Raw genomic sequence first — 16875 nt, 5'->3', positions numbered from 1 at the left:
GGTCAAAGCCTCTGAGTTGAAGTGGAGGATTGGAGGGATGGAGAGTGGCTCTAGGCCAGGCTGGCTCCCCTCTTCCCCCGCCCCCTCCCATCTCTCCAGAAGGCAGGGGCAGCCAAGGAGTTTCCGGCTGAGGACAAGGAGCTCATTGAGAGGGACAGCAGGACCCCTTGCAGCAACAGACCTTCTTGTTTATGCCACATGAGGCCCAGCTGGAGGCTGCAGCCATGGCCCACTGGCCCCTTGGCCCTGGCCTCTGACCCACCCCAAACAGCTCTGACCTCCACGTTTAACAGTGACAGCTTATGAGAAAGGTTCAGATCAGAAGCAAGCCCTATCACCTGTCCTTTCCAATCAAGGGTCCCTGCTTCCTCCATCTGTTATAATCCATCCTTCCTCCCAGGCAATCAGTTCAGGACAAGGCAGGCCTGGGCAAGGGCCTCATAAGCTTGGCAAACAAACACACGATGGATGGCTCACTATCTATATGAGCCATGGAGATCCATACTTAGGGTGCCAAGGCTGGATTTGGAGGAAAGGGCCTGGTAATGAGTTCAGGCCACATGCAGAGTTTTTAGTGGTACATCTTGGCCAAAGTCTGCAGGAAGTAAGCAATCAGAGCACAGGAAAGGGGGAAAGGCACTTTATTAAGAAAGCTTTGGCTGAGCCCCTGCTAAGAGGAGCCCATCCTGGGGCTCCCAGATGGGACAGGAGCAGCCCTGTTGGGGGCCTATAAATACATCTCCTCAGGCCACTGGAATCACTCCTGGGGTTTCCAAGACATGTGGGATGGTGGGAGGCCATCAAAACCAGCTTGACAGCCAAGGGACCAGGCACAGGAGAGGGAAGACGTGACACAGGCAACAGGGCTCCAAGTCCCCTAAGGAGCAGGGACCAGCCCTCCTCCCCAGACTGGTCAACCAGATACCCTGTAGCCCAGTCAGTGGTAGCCTCTAGCTACCTACAAGGAAAGGAATCTCTAGCCAGAAGCACCAGGCCCTGGCCTATGAGAGGCAGCCGGGGCAGAAGGGCTTCGGGGCCTCAGCCAATAAGATGGTAAGCCTAGCCAAGAGTACGCTTGGCCTACTGTAGGAGGCGGTCTCCAGGCAGAACCCTCCTGACTTTGGCCAATGAGACACGGGTTGCTCGAAGAGCTCTATAATTTGGCCAATGGGAAGGGAGTAGCCTGCTAAGCGCCTGTCAGGCCTCGACCAATAGGATGGGGACGACTGCCCCTGAGCACTGCTCCAATCAAGAAGCAGCTGCTGGAGCCTGAGCCAATCAATCACAGCCTCCCGCCCTGCCACTGAGGGGGTTGGGCCAATGAAAGGCTGTCAATGCCCAGGCTGCGTGGGAAACACGGGGACGCGGAGCTCAGGGTGGCAAGCATGGTGCTAAGCCAGGGGAAGCAGCTGTGGGCGCGATGGGGCCCAACGCCTACTACAGAGTGGGAGCGCCCACCCTAACCAGCTCTCCCGCCGCCTCCCTGCTCTTCTTGCGTGGCGGCTTCTGGATGGGAATCTTCTTCCGAGGGGTTTCATTCGCCGGCGTGCCAGACCCCGCCTTGTCTGGCTCTATAACCTCCGTCGCAGGGGACACGCGGGCCGGCGAGGCGGGCGGCACTGACCGCTTGGCCTTCTGCGGCGGCGCCGGCTTCTCCCGCGGGCTCTGGGCTACGAGCGCTCCCTCCGTGCGACCCAGACTTCGAGTCTTGCCGCGCAGCTCTGCCGCCAACATGGAGGCGGCCTCGGGCGCGCTGCGCGGAGGACCACTGGCGTCCGTTGATTCTGGGAGACCGGGTCCGCGACCCCGAGCTCGAGCCCGGGGCGGTGAGGGCGCGGCCAGACCTGGTAGCTCCTCGGCCAGCCCCGGGGGCCGCGCCGACGTGTCGCTGGGTGTCCGTTTCCTCTTGCTGGGACTGGGTGCAGCCTCAGGACCCGGAGGTGGCGGCGAGGGCGCGCGGGCCGCGGCGGCGGCTCCGTGCTTGCCATGGATCCAGGACACTTTGGGCTTGGTGGCAGGGTCGGGTGGCGGCGGTTTCCTGCGCTCGGGCGATGGCGAAAGCGACAGGCCCCCAGCCTCACCTCGGGCCCGGACCGGCCGGGCCTCGCGCCGGGCTACGCGTGCGTACAGCGCCCCGCCAGGCCCCTCCACACTGGACGCTGAGCGCTCGCTGTCAGAGGACGCCGGGAGGGGCGCTGCTTCCTCGGCGGACGCCCGGGTGGTCAAGGTCGCCGGGGAAGGCGCTGGTGCGTCAGGAGGCAAGGTTGTGGCCTCTGGTTCTCGGCTCTCCGCTGTGGCCTCTAAGGAAGGAAGAAGGCATCCAGATCACCACCTCCAAAGGTGACTTTCCCTCTTCACAAACCAGAGCTGGGCTATCGCCACGTCGCCCTGGCATTTAGGTGAGCCTGGCATACTCATGCCATCAACCACAAACAGTTTAGAGCCACAAGGTGTGCTACTGACTGCTGGAGAAATGGACACATTTTCTGGGCTGAAGCCCAGATTTGTGCAGACTTTGCGCCTGTTGCCCACCAGACCCCCAACCTCAGGAGCCACCATCATCAAATTTACCTCCTTCTTTTCTAAGAAGGCTCCTAAGGCTCAAAGATTAGGCACCTGCCCGAGGTCACTCATTGCTATGGCCAAGAGAAAAGAGAGGCCAGCTTCCCAGCTATTCAGTGTTTAGGCAGTGGGCTGGAGGCTGCTGGCAAAGGTGGCCTCCCTTTACTCAACGGGTCCATTCCCATCTGCCTTCCACTCCCTATCCAGGTCCAGAAATTTCTGTCTGGCTTCCCCTAGAGGTGAAATTGGTCTATGTGTAGTGACAAGAGGGCCTACATATCTCCCCAGACCCCACCCCAGACAGTTGCTGAATAGTACAGAGGCTTGACTACAGCTGGAGCTCTGGCCGACCCCCAGTTCCCAGCATGACCTTGGCCTTGCTCCCTGTCTGCAATCCTGTTTAGCAGAGATCTTAGGAACATTTAGCTATGCTGGAAGGATGCTCAAACAAGACCATACTCACCCTCATGCGGGACACAGTACACAGGGCCTTCATCTGTGGTGTCAAAGGATGAGAAGGAGGCTCGGGAGGACCATGAAGGTGAAGGCTGTTCTAGTCCTGAGGGTGGTTCCAGGAAGCTGCAGTTGAGTGTGTTGTCCAGGTCATGATGAGCCACTGGGAAGGAGTGAGGCAGAGTTGCCAGGGGCTCAGCTTTGCCCCAGTCTGTGCTCTCATTAGCCAATTGTGAATGAAATGCTAAAGACCAGCTCTTCTGTAAGACTGTAGACAGGGCAAGAAACTTAACAGACAGGGATAGCAGCAAACTAGAATTTAAAAAGGGACAATATATGTAATGATGGAAGACAGGTATGTGCAGACAGGGAGCTGGAAAAGGTTGGGCTGAAGTGTGGATAAAGGTTAGAAAGAAATAACTGGAGCTGGGTGCTGCTGGCACAGGCCTATAATCCCAGCTACTCAGGAGGTATAGGATCAAAGTTCAGAGCCAGCCTGGACAGAAAAGTTTGTGAGACTCTTATCTCCAGTTAACCAGCTAAATATTGGAAATGGAGGTGTAGCTCAAGTGGTAGAGTACCAACCTTGAGAAAACAAAATAGAAGCAAGTGCCAGGCCCTGAGTTCAAGTCCTAGTACCAATACACACACACAAAAAGACAGGTGTAAAGAATTGGACCACCAGGGTTTCAAAGCTATGCTTTGAAGTCTATTTTGTAGAACTTGGGGAGCCTTGAAGCAAACCCTTTTTTTTTTTTTTTTTTTTGGTCGGCAATGGGACTTGAACTCTGGGCCTGGGCGCTGTCCCTCAGCTCTTCAGCTCAAGGCGAGCGCTCTACCACTTGAGCTTTAGTGCCACTTCCGGTTTTTCTGGTGGTTATTGGAGATAGGAGTCTCACGGTCTCTCCTGCCCGGGCTGGCTTTGAACCGCGATCCTCAGATCTCAGCCTCCTGAGTAGCTAGGATTACAAGCGTGAGCCACCAGCGCCCGGCATTTGAAGCAAACCCTTTTGAGCCCATCTCAGCTGCCTGTATCCCATAGGCTTAGCCTTCAAGGATGCAGACCCCACATTGATGAATGTCAGAGGTGTATTGGCCTTCTCTGTCTACAAGCCCTGCACCTGTGTCCATAGATGTCACGCTGCTGTGTAAACCAGAGTTTTTCCTCAGTGGTCTCCTTAACTTTCCAATAGCCTGAACAACCGCCCCCCCCCCCCAATCTATCTTCAGAAACAAGTGCAAAACAGAGAGTCCATCTCATTGTGTGTCAGCACAGAAAGGAGCAGCAAGACACCTGCCTGAGGGCCTTTGGGGTGGGGAGGGCAAAGGACCAGCTTGCCACTTCCCTGGAAGGGCTCAGAGCACCGGTGGGAATCCAAGCAGGAGAGTGGGTCTTGGGACAGAATGTTCCCATTTCTACATCCCTGTGCATTCCTGGCAGCTCCTCATCAGGATGTATATATTGTACCATCCTTCAGCTGGGTTGCCTGACAGTTCGTCATTCACACAACGCTAATGCAACCACTCACAGCACCCCATGCCTCCCCCTCACACACACATCTGCTCTGACATCTAGGACTCCTGCCTGGTTCTCTGGCCATGCTCCTAGCAAGTGGGGCACACCTTCACTCTGGTCACACTTCCTCCAAGCTCACCCACATTAAAACCCCGTACATCACCTGAACTCTGGGCCTGGGCACTGTCCCTCAGCTTTTCAGCTCAAGGCTAGCACTCTACCACTTGAGCCGCAGCGCCACTTCCGGCTTTTTTCTTTTTGCTTATGTGGTGCTGGGGAATCGAACCCAGGTCCTCATGCATGCAAGGCAAGCGCTCTACCACTGAGCCACCTTCCCAGCCCCAATAATGTTTTCTTATTGAAAACCATTTTTTTTAAAACATTAAAAAACGCTTTAGGGTCCCCACTTCACCTATCCCTGGAGGCCCCTCACACCTATTTCCCAGGAGCCTCCTGCGCAGGGAAGTGTTTTCTCCTGCGACTCCGAGCTCTCATCCTTACCTACGACTTTGGGCAACTTTTGCCTGCGGAGTGGGATCCGGGGCAGCTTCATGCTGATGCGGCTGAAGCGACCACACAGGCGTTGTGGAGCCTTCTTCCTTCCAAGCGAAAGCTCCCTGCGGGGGCAGGGCCTGAGCGAAGGGGAGGGGCTGGGAGGGGAGGCTCGATCTTCCCGGGCGCTTTAAGGATGGGGCTGAGCTAGGGGAGGGCGGAGTCTGGGCCCAGAAAGCGCGAGGGTGTGGCCTGAGCCAAGTGGAGCGTGGGGGGCGGGCCTCACCGACTCACGGGGTCCTTGCCGCGGCAGGCGCAGCAGCAGCCAAGTAGCGAGAGCAGGAGGCCCAGGAGCAGGGTGAGCAGCGCGCCCGCGCCCATCACGCCTTTGCGTTGATTGGTTTCTGCGGGTGTACCAGGTAAGTGTGGGCACCAACAAGCCCCCGTGTTCCCTAACCCGATGTCCCTCATGCACTCACCCAAGCGGCAGGCACCAGTGACCGGGTCACATGAGTCCTCGTGGCAGCTGCAGGCCTGGGCGCAGTCCACGCCGTGGAGCCCTGGCGGGCATGTTACGTTACAGCTGCAAGGGTTCTAAGTCAGACGGAGCCACGGAGGCCCACCGAAATGCTTCCCCCTCCCTTACCCCAGCCGCTAGCAGGCCCAGGCCTGGCTATCCAGTTCCATTATGTAGGGATTGAAGCTCACTCCTACCTGCGGCCAGGCACACACTGGATGATCAATAATTTGGAAGTGATCGTGTGCGCCATCAGTAGGAGCAGATCTGGAGGATGAGGGGTGGTCACCCAGCCTCAGAATCTTTTTCTGGAGCTAACTGTTGTGTGGGTTGGAAGAAGGGCTGCCAGTGCAGACTGCTGACTAAATGGAAGTCCCTACTCTCTATACAGCATCCTGGTACCTCATCAGGGCAGGAAACCTACCCCCAAACTCTTTGCCACTCCCTAGTTGAGTTAGGGGCTAAGGACGGAGAGTCCAGCCTGGGTCCCACCTTGTCTGTGTCTGAGGTCTGGCTGGAGCCCCCAGTGTCCGGCACATACTTTCTAACCCCTACGAATCCCGAGGACACTCACTGAGGCCCGTGGACACCAGGGCTGCAAAGGCAGCGCCCTGACTGGAAGTCACAGTGGCCGCTGCCGCAGTCCGCGCACACGAACGCACAGTCCTCGCCGTAAGTGCCATTGCTGCACTTGGTCTCACACCTTGCAACGAGAAGAGGCATCAGCGGAAACAGAAGCAAAAGGACCCCAAACCGAGAGTCCTCCGCAGAGGGCCTTCGGGGGCAAGGCAGGCCTTGATGCGGGCAGGTTGCAGGTCTGGGTCGAGGGAGGCACGGGCTGCTCACCGGTCGCCAATCCAGCCCGCGTTGCAGCGTGTGCATTTGCCAGTGACGTGGTTGCAGGCATGCCCGTCGCGACAGGGCGGGCAGCGGTGTTCACAGCCCTCCCCGTAGAAGCCGGTGGCGCAGGGCTGGTCGCATTTGGTTCCGTTCCAGCCTGGCTCGCAGGTCAGGCAGCGGCCCTCGGCGACGGTGCACGGTTGCTGGCCTTTACACTGGCCGCACCTAGGGCGGGGTCAGGAAGTGGGGCGGAGCGGGAACCCCCCTCGACCCCGCCCCCCTCGGCGGCCCGCCCTTTTCCCCCTCGGCTTTCCGAGCAGGCGGGACCCTCCTCCCCACGCTTACCGGCGGCGACAGCCCAAGCCGTAGAAGCCGGCGGGGCATGGCTCGCGACAGTACTTGCCACGGTAGCCCGGCTCGCAGGCGCACGTGCCGTCCACGGGGTTGCAGCGGCCGCGGAAGCACTGGCAGTAGCGATCGCAGCGAGCGCCGAACGTGCGCTCGCGGCACTGGCAGCGGCCGCTCTGCTGCTCGCAGGGCGAGGAGTTGCAGGCGCACTGATTGTTGCAGCTGCGGCCCCACCAGCCCGCGTGGCACAGGCAGGCGCCGGTCTGGGGGTCGCAGCGCGACGTGGCGCTGCAGTAGCAGGCGCTGGCGCACTGCGGGCCCCACCAGCCCGGCTCGCAGCGGCACGCGCCGGTCCGCGGGTGGCACGTGCCATGCTGGCACTGGCACGCATGCTCGCAGCGCGCGCCCCAGCGCCGCGCGTGGCACGTACACTGGCCCGTCACGTCCTCACACTGCCCGTTCGGGTGGCAGCTACACCGTTCCTTGCAGTCAGGACCCCAGAATTGGCGCGGGCATTCTGCAAAGACGCGGGAGTGGGAGCCTCCACTTTCTGCGTGGCTGGCGTCCCCGCCCGCATCCTCCCACCGTCACAACGCCAAGACTCTATACCGTAGTGGAGACAGACTTCGCCCCGCCCCGAACCTCGCTTAGACCCCGCCCCGTCTCTCCAGCCTGCAGCGCAGGCGCCCAGTGCCCTCCCCGCCCCGCACTCACTAGTGTCGCAGTTGGCACCGAAGTAGCCGTGGCGGCAGCGGCACTCGCCCGGCCTCACGCACACCTCGTTCTCTGAGCACGTGGAGTTGCCTTCGCACACCGCTGCGGGAGGGCACAGGCCGAGCTGTGGGCACATGCTCCCCCCACCTCGAGCCCTCCACCCCCAGTTCCCAGGATGAAGAACTCACCGATCCCACACTCGTCCCCCTGCTGCCTCCAGCCAGCGCAGCACGTGAACACCTGGGGACTGTGAGCCGAAAAAGGACGACTGAGCGTGACCTGACTTCCTCCTCCCTACAGCCGCTTCCCTAATCTTCATCTGCACTAGGGTTCCCCTCTCCCCACCCTCCTCCCACCCCCCAGCCAGTCCCTATGTGGCCTCCCTGGGTACTGCCTTAGAAAGGTAGTTATGGCCTTGACGTGTGCTGGGCGCCATTACAGATGTGGAAGACTCAAGTGTTGGTGCTCAGGAAGTAGACCCTGGGCAGAAATGGAATAGTACCACAAACAGCTCATCTCCAGTCCTACCTACCTACAAGGGCTCCCCCAGTTCTCCCATGCCACCTAACTCCCCTGTGCCCTCCTGCGGGACACTAGGCTGAGAAAAGGAGTCCTGAGTTCTAGAAGGTGCAGCACAAGGGGGCAGGGGTGGCTAGAGAGCAGATCCTAGTATCAGGACCCCTGAACAGGGGCTAGGTCATCTCTTAAGGCTTGGGCCTGGCCAATTGCATGTTAGTAACTCCCTTGTGAAATGACTGGGAGGGTACCAGAACCAATAGACATACATGGATGTCCAGGTGGGACTAAGCATCAGGGTGGATGGCAGCCTCATGGGCTGTGGACACAGTTCTTTTTTCAGGGGAGGCTCGTGGGGGGGGGCAGAAGGGGGAAGGGTCATCTATCTGCTAGGGAGAGGGGCACAAGGGAACATGGGAGTTCTCCATGAGCATAAGGTATAAGTAAAACAGAGCCTGGGATGCCAGGGTAGGAGTTGAGATAGAGGAAAGGCCGTGGGGCCTGAACTCTGGGCCTGGGCGCTGTCTCTCAGCTCTTCTGCTCAAGGCTAGCACTCTACCACTTGAGCCACAGCGCCACTTCCAGCTTTTTTCTTTTTGTTTATGTGGTGCTGATGAATCGAACCCAGGGCCTCTGGCATGCAAGGCAAGCGCCACCTTCCCAGTCCCTTTATTGTTTTATTATGAAGGACTTGGTATTATATTACTCTGGTAGAAGATCTTGGTTGTTCTGTTTTAGCCATGTGGAAGTGGGGCTTAGGCCTCACACATGCTAGCAAGCATTCACCATTAGCTACACACTCAGCCCCTAGAAGGTAATTTCTTTTCTTTTTTCTGTCAGCTGTGGGGCTTGAACTCTGGGTCTGGGTGCTGTCCCTCAGCTTTTCAGCTCAAGGCTAGCACTCTACCACTTGAGCCACAGTACCACTTCTGGTTTTCTGGTGGTTAACTGGAGATAAGGGTCTCATGAACTTTCCTGCCTGGACTGGCTTTGAATCGTGATCCTCAGATCTCAGATTCCTGAGTAGCTAGGATTACAGGTGTAAGCCACTGGTGCCCAGCTCTATTATATTTTTTCTTGTGCCAGTCCTGGGGCTTGAACTCAGGGCTTTGGTTCTGTCTCTGAGTTTTTTTTTTTTTCTTCCTCAAGGCTAGCACTTTACCACTTGAGCTACCACTCCAATTATGGCTTTCTTTTTGGGGGGGGGAGGGGTTGACAGAAGATAAGTTTCATAGGCTTGCTTATCTTGGCTGGCTTCAAACTCTGATTTTAGGTCTCAACCTCTTGAGTAGCTAGGATTACAGGCATGAGCCACCAACACCTGGCCTAGAAGGTAATGTCTAACTATAGTATTTCAGAGTGTCATGGCTTCTAAAACCACACCAGATGCCAGGTGAAAACCCATAGTGGCTAGAGAGATACCTGGGGACTGTGGATGTCATGGAACTGCCCATGTTTTTTAGAGGGTAGAGGCTGAAAAAGGACAGCCAGTGAGGCTTCTGGTTCCTACAATCCCATCAGACACAAAATTTTGCCTCAGTCCTATAAGAACATAGCATCCATTTACACTTCAGAGAAATCTAGTACGGGGATGTGATGGGAGAGGGCCTGGAGAGCTGGTGGGGTAGGAAGGGCTGAAGGGAAAAACCGAAGCTACCTTCACCATATCCTATACATGCCACCCAGACTTCAGACGCCTCCAACTTGGTCAGGGTTCCGAGGCCCAAGAACAGTCCCTTCCTCACCAAATGAGCTACTTCTCTGCCAGGCCAAAGGTAATACCTGGTGAACAGGATCAAGCACACACACACACACACACACACACACACACACACACACACACACACACACACACACACACACACACACACACACACACACACACACACACACACACACACACACACACACACACACACACACACACACACACACACACAGAGGAAATCATAGACTAAAACACACAACAAGCCTGGATTTTCCTGCTTTTATTGTCTCACCTACCCAATCCTGACCCAGAGGCTTCAAACAACACATTTGCAGACAGAGCCTACCAGCTCATCCCCCTGTCACTTCTGCCTGATCCTTGGTCTCAAGATGGAGATCTTCTACAGTTTTTTTTTTTTTTTTTTACAAAGTTGTTCCTCTTTTAAGAATCCCTGCCAGGTGACCTGCTAAGTTGGACCCAGAAGCACTCACTACCCCTTTCCATGGATAGCCTGATACAGGGTGCTGTGACCAGGAGCCTGCACTTTTATGGCCACAGCCAACTGAGTTTGATATCCAGGTCTACTGCTTGTTACGTGACCTCAGCAAAGAGCTTAACCTCTCTGAACTGTATGTTCCTTACCTATAAGAATATGGCTTATAGATTTGGCAGAAAGATTAGGAGGAAGCCAACTGCAATGTTTCGCATCTTCTAAGAGCTCTGCCATGGCTGTGGTAGTTTATGCGATTATCTGTTCTCTAGTTCCATGTAGACCTCGGGGATTCTGCAAGTAGGCTTGAGGAAGCCTCTGAGTACAGCTGGTCATTCTCAGCATGGCTGGCATCCAGGCCTCACACAGCAGAGCTGACACTACCAACAGACAGAGCCTATTTGGGTTCACCAAACACAAGAGTTTCCTTGGAAAGACTGACAGTAAGGCTAGGCTGGGCTGGTAGGTTAACTGTTTGACCAGGGATCTTAGGAAGATGAGGTAGAGAAGACAGTTGGTACAGGGCACATTTCCAGCTTGCTTTCTAGTTGGTGAGACTTAGGGAACCAGACCACAGCAGCAAGAATGGCAGGCTGTAGGTTGCCCCTTTAGAGACCACTGTTCCTGTCATGATGCAAATGTGCTGTGATTTCATCTGAGATGTAGCTCACTGCATCTGCACATAGCCTGGTTTGCTCCCAAATCAGCCAGGGAGGTTTTTCTACTAACCATGCAGCCACTAGAGAACTCATCTATTTGACTCTTCCTGCCCCAGGACCCCTCTTGTCTGGTTCTGTCCCAAACTTCCCATCTCTCCGGTCCTCATTTCCACCTACCTTTACCTTCTTCAAGGAATTTGCCAGGTCACATTAAACAACAATTCCTTGGAGACCTCCTCAATTCCAGACTCGCAAATCCAACTGTCTACTGGACAATGTCACCACAGGGAGAACTTAAGAGTGTCTCAAAACTGACCTCCTCTGTATTCCAAGTCTTTTCTACCTCAAGTCACACTGGTCCTTCCAGGTTGGGAGGCCAAGATTCTAGGAGACACCCCTGACTCCTCTCTATCCTCACTAGAGCCACTGAGAAACACCTGCTTTCTCTTCCCAACCACATCTGGTGGGGGGAACTGATTGTCCCTTGCCCTATCCCAGCCTCCAAAGACCCACCTCCTATTTTCATAGTGTCTGCCTTCTGGCTGACCCCAGCTTCTGCCCTTCTGCCACCAGAGTGCCTGCCACCTAGAAGCCAAGCCTGGTCAGAACCACTTGCTTCTGCAAACCTCATTTGACCACAGGCTTCAGAGAAGTCCAGGTCTTCAGAAAAGTGGGTGAACTGTAGCTTCCATTTCTCCTCCATCATTTCCCTGGGCTCTGCAGCCCCAAGACTCCTAACTGTGATTCCAAGGAGCCTCTGGGTTGGGTCCTTGTCTGGAACACCCCTAGGGTGTCCGTCGCCTCTGGATTTGTGTACTCACCACCTTTTCAGTGGATTTCCCCCAAATCATCACATAGAAAGTAGCACCCCAAACTCAACAACTCTCTCCCAGGCCTTCTTAGATGTCTAGACACTTTTGCTTCCTGAGCTGGTGGTCTCCTCTGTCCCTGGCACAGGGGTTTGGTATCTGCTGCTGGGTCTTCAGTAACACAGGCTCCTCACCCAGCAGGAGCACAGCATTTTGTTGGCTGAGTGCAGGCCCTTCTCTGGCCACAATAACAAAAGGGAGGGTCCAGAATCCAGGTAGGCAGTGTCCAAAGTGACTGTCCTTGTTTGGAGCCCTCCCCTTCCCCCACAAAACCACAGAAACTCCTCCCCTCCAAACTCCTTCATGAAGTAATGCTCCATCATCGACCCCATTTTACAGATGTGGAGCAAAGCCCAGAAAACTGAAGGACTTGCCCAGGTCCACACAGCTGGGAAGAACTAGCACCAGGATGTGAATGCAAACCCAGGCTCTTGGCTACAGACACAGCCTGGCGTCTTGGGGAGGTCTGCTGGCAAGGGGACCGGGGGCTTTAAGGGATCCCACGCTCCAGCTCCCAGCAGCTCCATCCCGCTACCAGACCCCCATCCCCGGACGGGGCCCCGTCGCGGGACGAGGCCTGGGCGCGTAGTCAGAGCCAGGCGACCATCGCGCCCTCCCCCTCTCCAGGCTCGGCCCCGCCCGCCACCGCCGCCGCTGCATTCCTGGGGCTGGGGAGGCCTGGGAGGCGGTGGCGGCGGCGTCGATGCGAAGCAGATGGCGAGCCAGGCCGGCCCCCGCCTCGGAGGCGGGGCTCGCAGGGGGAGGGGCCTGTGCGCCTCCGGACCCCAGTTTGGAAACCCCGCGCGGCCCCCCGAGTAGCCCCTTGTCTACCTTGATTTCCATCCCCACACCCCCAGCCGCTGGACCGGATCTCGGCCTTTCCCCGCCCTTCCATCCAGAGCGCCCGGAGGGGATCCAGCCCAGAGTCCCACCGTTGCCTCTCCAGCTGCCCGCGGGTGCGGCGCCCCTCAACATCCACCAACTCGCCTCCTCGTCCCGGTGCAGAAGCCCATGCCCTCGCCCTGGCCTCACACTCCACTGCCCACTTCTGGCGTCCTGCCTTTGGCTTTGCTCACCACGAAAAGCCCTCCAGCCCGCTGTCCTCTGACTGGGCCTGTCCCACACCGGCTTCCCCAGTGGGCGCCTCGTAGCAACCCACCTCTGTCGCCCCTCCAAACATCTCCTGTCGCCACCCCGGGAGTCGCCACGAGTCCCCACAACCTCCAGGCCCCCGGGCCCATCACTGTCTTCTTGGCTTCCATTTCCGATCCACTCTGAGCTCTGACTCTTCGATGATCACCCTCCCCCGCCCCCCCTCCCCAACCATCCTCCCACCCTTACCCGTTCTTCCTAAAAACAAACAGTCCTTCCTTTGGCCTGTCTCAAAACTTTTCTGGATCCTTCCTCCTTCGCCTCTCCTCTTACCCCACTCCAGGCTCAAACCACTCGTGCCCCGAGCTTTTGCACATGTTGTTCCTTCTGCTTGGAATGCCTTTTCTCTCCCTCTCCTCTATGGCCTTCACAACACAGCTTCCCCCCCCCTCCCCCTTGTCGGGTTTATGGCACTGGTTATCCCCTCAGGTGACTTCTGGTCCAGGGTATCCTCGGATGCACCGTCGTGGCGCAGGGCCCAGGTCTGTCTGGAATGAAGCCAGTGTGGGCGAGGGTGACCGAAGGGGCCCACGCGTGTGACACAGGGAGATCCAAGGCGCCCCACAACCAACCACCAATGCCTGGCGCCGCCACCCTCCTAGTCCCGAGCGTCTCCCTCCTTCTGCTCCCCAGGCGAGCTGAGGTCCTACCCGGACGCGCGGCACACGTTGCGGCCTCGCGGGTTCAACTCCTGGGACGCCGCGGGGCCAGGCAGCAGCCAGAGCAGCAGCACCAGCAGTGGCGGCAGCGACGGGGGCGATAGACCTCCGGCTCCCGGGCGCCGCGCCGGCCCGGCCCCCCGGGACCCTGCGCCCTCCATGCGGCGCGGGGCAGGCGCGGGTGGGCGCGGGTGCGGCCGCAGCGAGAGCGGCCGGAAGCGGAGTGCGAGGCCGGGCGGGGGGCGGCAGGAGGGGCGCCGGGCCGGGCAGGAAATTCCACATCGGCTCCCTGATCCTGGGCCAGCCGCGGCCGGCCAGGCGGCAGCGCCCGCCCCGTGCGCCAGACCCCACCCTCCGGCCGCGCCGCCGCCCCTCCGCGTGGCCCCCACCCCCACCTGGCCACTCACAAACTTAGGGGCGAACTTGGAGGAGGCCCGCCAAGTGTTGAGAGAGGGAGGGGCAGTGGTGGCCCGCCAGCGGAGCCCCTAGTTCCCGCTCCTTTTCCTTGCCTCTCCAGACATCCACGGGAACAGCCGCCCCTGCGCGCTCACTGCGCGGCCCAGCCCCGGGTGGGGAGGGGGATGGGGGACCCGGCGCGATGCCCCAACCCCCCTCCACGCCAGCGTGCTTAGGAACTGGCCAGGGGAAGGTGGCCCTGGGAGCAAAGCCATTGTAGTTCCCCAGTATGCAGTCCAGCTTGTGTATACTGGGGTTTGAACTCAGAGTGCGAAAAGAACCAACTGAGCAAGATGTTCCAGGCCTGTGGCTAGATTTGGTGGGGACCAGAGGCCTGGGAAAAGAGGGTCTCTGCGGGGACACGAGAGATGGGGGTAGACTGGCCTAGCTATGGGCTCTAATAGGATATGAAAGGTAAAGGTAGAAGGGGACAGAAATGAGATCTGAAAGCCAGCAGTCCTAGTCAAGGGTGAAAACGAACTGGGGGAGCCTAGATGAATGCTGCTATTGCCCTCCACCCATGGAAAGGTCCAGCTAAGTGGGTTGATAGTGAAGTCACAAAAATGGGTTAACTTTTCCCAAAAAAAATCTGGGTTTCATTCCCCAAGTAACTACTAGTCAACCTTATCAGGAGGAGACCAAGAAACTTTCAGTCATTAACTTCTCTTCAGTCAGTAACCCCTTCAGATTTGTAGGAACCAAGAGAGAGTCCGGTGACCTTAAATAATATCCACAGGCTTGTCTGAGAAGCTACTTGCTACAGAATTAGTACCCATCCTGGTTCCTACATGGGGTGCTAAAGAGAACCCCCTCCCCACCCCAGGTCTCTTACTTTAGCTTAGTTCTGAGACCCCTGGGAAAGAAAGAACTTTAGAGTCAGAACTCCTTGTATTCCAGCTTGCCCATATGTGATCAGTAAAGGTCTTCTATCACTCTGTGTGTGTGTGTGTGTGTGTGTGTGTGTGTGTGTGTGTGTGTGTGTGTGTGTGTTTGTGTAATGGAGTTTGAACTCAGAGCATACCTGGGTGCTATTCCTTAGCTTTTTTGCTCAAGGCTGGCATTCTACCACTTGAGCCACAACTCTACTTTTGCCTTTTTGCTGATTCATTGGAAGTAAGAGTCTGATGGACTTTCCTTCTCCAGCTGCTTTCAAATTGCAGTCCTCAGATCTCAATCTCCTGAGTAGCCAGGATTACAGGAATGAGCCATGGATAACCTGCTCTACTCTGCCACTGACTGACTCTTGAGTCAGTGACTCATAGAGTGGCAGTGAACCTTTTAGGTTTACAATAGCATAGGTCAGAGAGGCAGGAGGAGAGAGGAGCTGAGGGCAAAGCACAGGCCCAGGATCCAAGGACTAATTGGGAACCTTGGATCTGAAGAACAGCAGAGCTCTGGTGGTGAGGGAGATCCACACTAGGCCCTCAAGGCAGGGAGATGGGAAGCACCAATGGCTCCTGAGAGCAGTCAGTTTTAACAAGGGAGAGTTTGCCTTTTAGGATTTAAGGTGAGCCCAAGCAGGGACTGAACATCTGTTTTCTCTTGGGTAGCAGGCACATGCACATTAAAAGCCCTACAGGAATACATAGAGTGTGGCTAGATAGAGCTTGGAATCAGAGCCTCTGACAGGCCCCAAGACTCTGGGCATTAACCAGCTGTAGGCTGGCAGTGAAGGGTGTGATGAGGAGCAGGGCAGGAAGCAGAGAAGCTAGGGCTTGTTACTCAGTCCTTTAGTTGGGCTGGTGCAGGAAGGAGGCAGGGTATAAAGGGAAGAAAGGGAAATCCTTCCAATGTGGTCATGAATGCAAACACTTCTCTGGGACAAGTAAACAGTCCAACCACTTCTGGGCAGCTCAGCCTGGGCACAGTCCTGACCTCAGCAGTGCCCTCCCAGGCTGGGGCCGCTCCCTTCAGTCTTGATGCCAACAGAGGCCAGCAAGATTCATGTAGCTGCAGTTTGTGCTAGGTGAGCACTGGCTTTATAGGCAGTGACTCCCTGGGCTGAAGCATTCACCTCAGCTAGACCAAGTTCACGCATAGACATCACAACTTGTTAATTTCACCCCTTCCTCCAGATCTACTCCCCACTCATCCCTCATGTTTGTGAGGAACAGGATCTGAATTATACCTTTATACCAATCACTTATCTTCAGTGGCTCAGATCTCAACTTATCCTTGTCATCTGGTTCCCTCAGGACAAAGGCTGTCCCCAAGCCTCCTCTCAGTCAGAGTTTCCTGCATGGGATTCACCTTGCAGTGGCTGCTGACTAGTGGTGTCACTGGCAGGTTCCTCATCTGTCTTTGTCACCATGGCAGCCCACACCTCCAGCAGGATACTAAGCATAGGTAGAACCCAGGTTCATCCCCTGCCTTGGCGTGGCTCCAGATGGACACCAGAATGGAGAAACTATAGGTCCATAGGTGCTCATAAATGACTGCTCATTGAGCAGGCAAACTAAAAAGCCCAGTACTGGCCAGGTATTTCTGGCCAGATGGCTTCCAAAAGGAGTTGGGCTTGAATGGTAAGAGGATTTTGCATGAGAGCAGAGCCTGAGAGCCTGGCCACACTAGAAGGCCTAGGTGTGGAAGGAGATGGTAGCCATATATACTGAGCAGGGCCTCCACATGTGACAATGGCAGGCCTGGATGCCATCTAGCCCCAGCCAAAGCACTCTTAACCTTGCTATGTTCCTAAGACCTCAGCAGGAATCAGCACATGCCCCAATGTGTGTTATGTCATGTTTCCTCAAGACCCAAGAAAGTGAGGAAGGTCACACAAGCTATCCCAAGGGTAGAGTCTCCATCCCACAGCCCTTAGCAACCAGAAAGGGAAGGCCAGAGCTTGTTTCTTCACTCACTCTCCTTCAGTGACAGAATGCCAGTGTGAAGACCCATGATCTGTTCAGCTGATGGGAGAGAAAGTC

General features: G+C 56.6%; 1 protein-coding gene across 1 annotated transcript; it reads right to left on the bottom strand.

Moving 5' to 3' along the window:
* Nucleotides 1-624: 624 nt before the first annotated feature.
* Nucleotides 625-13773, bottom strand: Scarf2 (scavenger receptor class F member 2). Its single transcript, XM_069994317.1, has 11 exons — nucleotides 13487-13773; nucleotides 7631-7689; nucleotides 7443-7544; nucleotides 6726-7245; nucleotides 6387-6605; nucleotides 6115-6243; nucleotides 5503-5606; nucleotides 5310-5427; nucleotides 5033-5148; nucleotides 3026-3178; nucleotides 625-2300 (listed from the first exon to the last, which is right to left on the bottom strand). The coding sequence occupies exons 1-11, from the start codon at nucleotides 13654-13656 to the stop codon at nucleotides 1438-1440; spliced, it is 2553 nt and encodes an 850-aa protein (XP_069850418.1). The 5' UTR covers nucleotides 13657-13773; the 3' UTR covers nucleotides 625-1437.
* Between the last annotated feature and the right edge of the window lie 3102 nt (nucleotides 13774-16875).

The sequence above is a fragment of the Dipodomys merriami genome, unplaced genomic scaffold (genome assembly GCF_024711535.1).
Source record: "Dipodomys merriami isolate MVZ:Mamm:240054 unplaced genomic scaffold, mDipMer1.0.p SCAF_45, whole genome shotgun sequence".
Lineage (NCBI taxonomy): Eukaryota > Metazoa > Chordata > Mammalia > Rodentia > Heteromyidae > Dipodomys > Dipodomys merriami.
This window is presented reverse-complemented; position numbering and strand designations above follow the sequence as displayed.